Genomic DNA, 3731 nt, shown 5'->3' with positions numbered 1-3731 from the left:
CAGCAACAACAACGACAGCAACTACAACGACAGCAACAACAGCGACAGCAACAACAGCGCCAACAGCAACTACAACAGCAGCAATTGCAGCAGCAGCACCAGCAGCAGCTACACCAACAACAGCAACAACAGCAACAGCAACAGCAACAACAGCAACAACACTTGCAGCAGCAGCAACAACTGCAACAAAAGAAGCAGCAGCAACAACTTCAACAACATCAGCAGCAGCAACAACAGCAGCAGCAACAACAGCAGCACCAGCAACAACAACAACAACAACAACAACATCAACAACAACAACAGCATCAACAACAACAACAACAACAACATCAGCAACAACAACAACAACAACAACAACAACAACAACAACAACAACATCAGCAACAACAACAACAACAACAACAACAACAGGAAGTGCAACATCAACAGTGTCAGCAACAAAAGATGATTGACTCGTTGCCAGCAAAACAAGAGCAAGATCATGACGAATCTCCGGCGCAGCGGAAGCAGCAGCAACAACAGCAGCAACAGCAGCAGCAGCAACAGCAACAACAACAACAACAACAACAACAACAACAACAACAACAACAACAACAACAACAACAACAGCACCAGCGTGAAGCACTACAGGAGCCTCATGACATGCATTATCACATCATCTCAGCAGGACGCCGCTATGCACAGGAAAGGCTTCCAGGTGATTATGCCCTTCAGATATATATATATATATATATATATATATATATATATATATATATATATATATATATATATATATATATATATATATATATGTATTCATCATTTTGTATAATGTGTGTTATTCAGAAGTAAGATGAACTCTATTGCCATTCCTCCTGCTAATGATGATGATGCTATATACTACTACTACTACTACTACTACTACTACTACTACTACTACTACTACTACTACTGATAATAATAATAATAATAATAATAATGATATAATAATAATATAATATAATGATTTTTATTATTATTATTATTATTATTATTATTATTGTTATTATATAAGAACAGTGTTGACAGAAATAATGATAATAATAATAATAATAATAATAATAATGATAATAATAATAGTAATAGTAGTAATAATAATGATAATAAAAATAATAATAATAAAAATAATAATAATAATAATAATAATACGTACTTTCTTATCCGTATCGACAGGAGGCGCGCGCCCCGGGGCAACGCTGCCTCTCCCCTTGGGCACACATCCACTGCTCCACGTTGACAAGTTTAAACCCTCACACGGCCACCACTACCAGGTAACCTGCTGACCTGCGTGCCTCATTCAATCTTCTTCTGACAGAATATACATCCCACTCCGTATGTATATTTCTTTAACTGAACATCAACTCCACATTCAAGTTATTCGAACAGTCAGTACTTCAAATAAGTAAACTCAACTCAATTCTTTGACTCTGTTTAGGCATCCTTTCAGACTTTCACTCAGAAGCCCTATTAGCCTTGCTCCCACTCCCCGTTAGAAGATACTCGCTTGCCATACTCGCAACACAGCGTGCCTCCTTCAGGTGTGTGGTAGTAGCAGCGGCGGTAGAAAGGCTCGCTCCTCCTACACTGTCCAGCAGTTGCAGATTCTCAACCGTCGTTTTCTGAGGAGCATGTACCTGGCGCAGCACGAACGCTCCGAGCTAGCAGCCATGGTTGGCCTCTCTGAAACCCAGGTGAGTCCGATGTCATATTTCGTAGAATAGTCTCACAAACCAGGTGAGCTTCAAACTTCACAGATATTATTTCTATTTTAAAGATATACTACTTGTGAAACCTCATCATACATGCCATATATGTCGCATACAACTGAATACGAGTATTATATTCCCGCCACAGTATCACATTTTTTTCTGGGCAGGTAAAGATCTGGTTCCAAAACCGTCGATCGAAATACAAGAAGCACATCCGGGCTGGCCACCGTCGTTCCCACCACGCCAAGAGCTCTCCCTCTCAGGGTCCCCCGCGCGTGCACCGCAAGTAAGTCTTCTTTGTTATTCAGTAATATCTCAGAATGTATAAGATAACAATACTAGAAAATATTTAAAGAAAGCCTTGCAGCAGTAGCGGTACACGTAGTGTCTCCTGACGAGCCTGGCCTTTGCTTTAGGTTGAAATCGTCCTCGCCGCCCGTTGGGAGTTCCGGGAAAGTGTTGATGCGAGCCGTCCCTTACCCGGTCCCGGCCCCATCCTCTTACTACGATTATCCTCTCCCGATGACGGCGGCCATGTACGGCGGCGTGCCATTTCCGCTGCCGCAAATCAGTCCGTCAGTCCTGTTGAGCCAAGGCCCCCGTCCAGTACCTCCTGTTACCTCCGTAGATTCCACGTCGCTGGCTGGTGCCACTTCTGTCGTCACTGCTGCACCTTCTGTTTCTGACCTGACAGCACACCACAGTTCAGGTACATGTATGCCCCATTTAAGTCAGAAAAATTATGTCCTGCAAACCTCAAGAATTATGCCCAACACTCAGGGCTTTGATCATTATGGTGAGGGATTGGCAGCACCCACCGCCACTAAAAGTGTGGACTATGATTCCTTTGCTGACAAGACAGACATGATGATAAAAGCAGAGTCTTCACCTCACAATGTACAAGTAGTGGCCGCAGGCCATCATCCACTTGACACACAGCTGTCGTTTACTCAGGCTGACAGCCAGGCAAACCAACAACTTGCAGAGCTGAGTATGAAAAAGCGCAACGAGGTATGGATCACCAATGCAGCTTTAAATCACTCTTACTTTCCCGAGCTTCCTCAGACCTGGGCATCGGGTGTGTGTCAGGCTGGCAGCCAAGTATTGGGTGGTCCTTCGTATCGGGAGTCGTGTATTGACGTAAGGGAAAAGCTTGTCCCTAACCTACACAGCAAAGCGTTCCAGTCCGCATATATTCCCTCGGGCACCTTCATCTACTCATCACCCCGGGACAAGATACCAGCAAGTCAAACTTCACCCGTCCTGGACACCCCAACTACCTCCACCAAATCCAAAAGTAATCCCACTACCACCACTTCTTTCTCATCCCCATCCTCAGTGAGATCTTCCCCGTGTCCTACTCCCCCATTCCCTTCCACCACCTCCACGCCCAACACCTCCAACACTCCAGTCTCCACCACTCTTATTAACCCCTTGACCCTCTTGGCGGAGACCGAGGAATGTGACACGGACGGTTTCCCCGCCGTGGACGACACTGATGAGTCTGAGCTTTCCGCCCTCGACTTGGTGATGCTGAATGACCATCAGGCTGCCAAGATGGAGCGACCAGGGGTTGATTGGGAATAGATTTTGCTGATTGTAACATTACGAAAAGAATATTTTTTCTTGATATATACAAACATGGTATATACATAGGATTAACCATTCCTTAAAGATATTCTTATCTTTACCGAAAACTTGTGTTTGTTTGTTTAAGTCGCTATACGTTTGAACAAATGAAAGCGTGTGTAACTGGAAATGTGATCACACACACACACACACACACACACACACACACACACACACACACACACACACACACACACACACACACACACACACACAGTATCCATATAATAAGTAATAATTCTTTTTTTTCTTCTAATATGAAATAATCAGATGCATATCTTTTGTCAGTATTTTGTATGTTCAAAGTCTGTAGTTACAAACTACTATGTCTGTTGTGATTATTAATTTCATACATGTAGAGAAGATTGTAAG

At 43.2% G+C, this 3731-nt stretch overlaps 1 protein-coding gene across 1 annotated transcript; it reads left to right on the top strand.

The window, feature by feature from the left end:
• The first annotated feature begins 312 nt into the window (after positions 1-312).
• Positions 313-3731, top strand: LOC123498065 (flocculation protein FLO11-like). Its single transcript, XM_045245152.1, has 5 exons — positions 313-697; positions 1195-1292; positions 1560-1712; positions 1898-2016; positions 2147-3731. Exons 1-5 carry the CDS (start codon positions 445-447, stop codon positions 3315-3317), a joined length of 1794 nt encoding a protein of 597 aa, XP_045101087.1. The 5' UTR covers positions 313-444; the 3' UTR covers positions 3318-3731.

This window comes from Portunus trituberculatus, chromosome 47, assembly GCF_017591435.1.
Source record: "Portunus trituberculatus isolate SZX2019 chromosome 47, ASM1759143v1, whole genome shotgun sequence".
Taxonomy (NCBI): Eukaryota; Metazoa; Arthropoda; class Malacostraca; order Decapoda; family Portunidae; genus Portunus; species Portunus trituberculatus.
This window is presented reverse-complemented; position numbering and strand designations above follow the sequence as displayed.

What these genes read in the sequence shown, in the direction of transcription:
- LOC123498065 (XM_045245152.1), top strand. Translation starts at nt 445, where the DNA reads ATGATTGACTCGTTGCCAGCAAAACAAGAGCAAGATCATGACGAATCT. An exon ending in TGCACAGGAAAGGCTTCCAG is followed by an intron (nt 698 to 1,194) that starts GTGATTATGCCC and finishes CCGTATCGACAG; the next exon opens with GAGGCGCGCGCCCCGGGGCA. An exon ending in CACACGGCCACCACTACCAG is followed by an intron (nt 1,293 to 1,559) that starts GTAACCTGCTGA and finishes TGCCTCCTTCAG; the next exon opens with GTGTGTGGTAGTAGCAGCGG.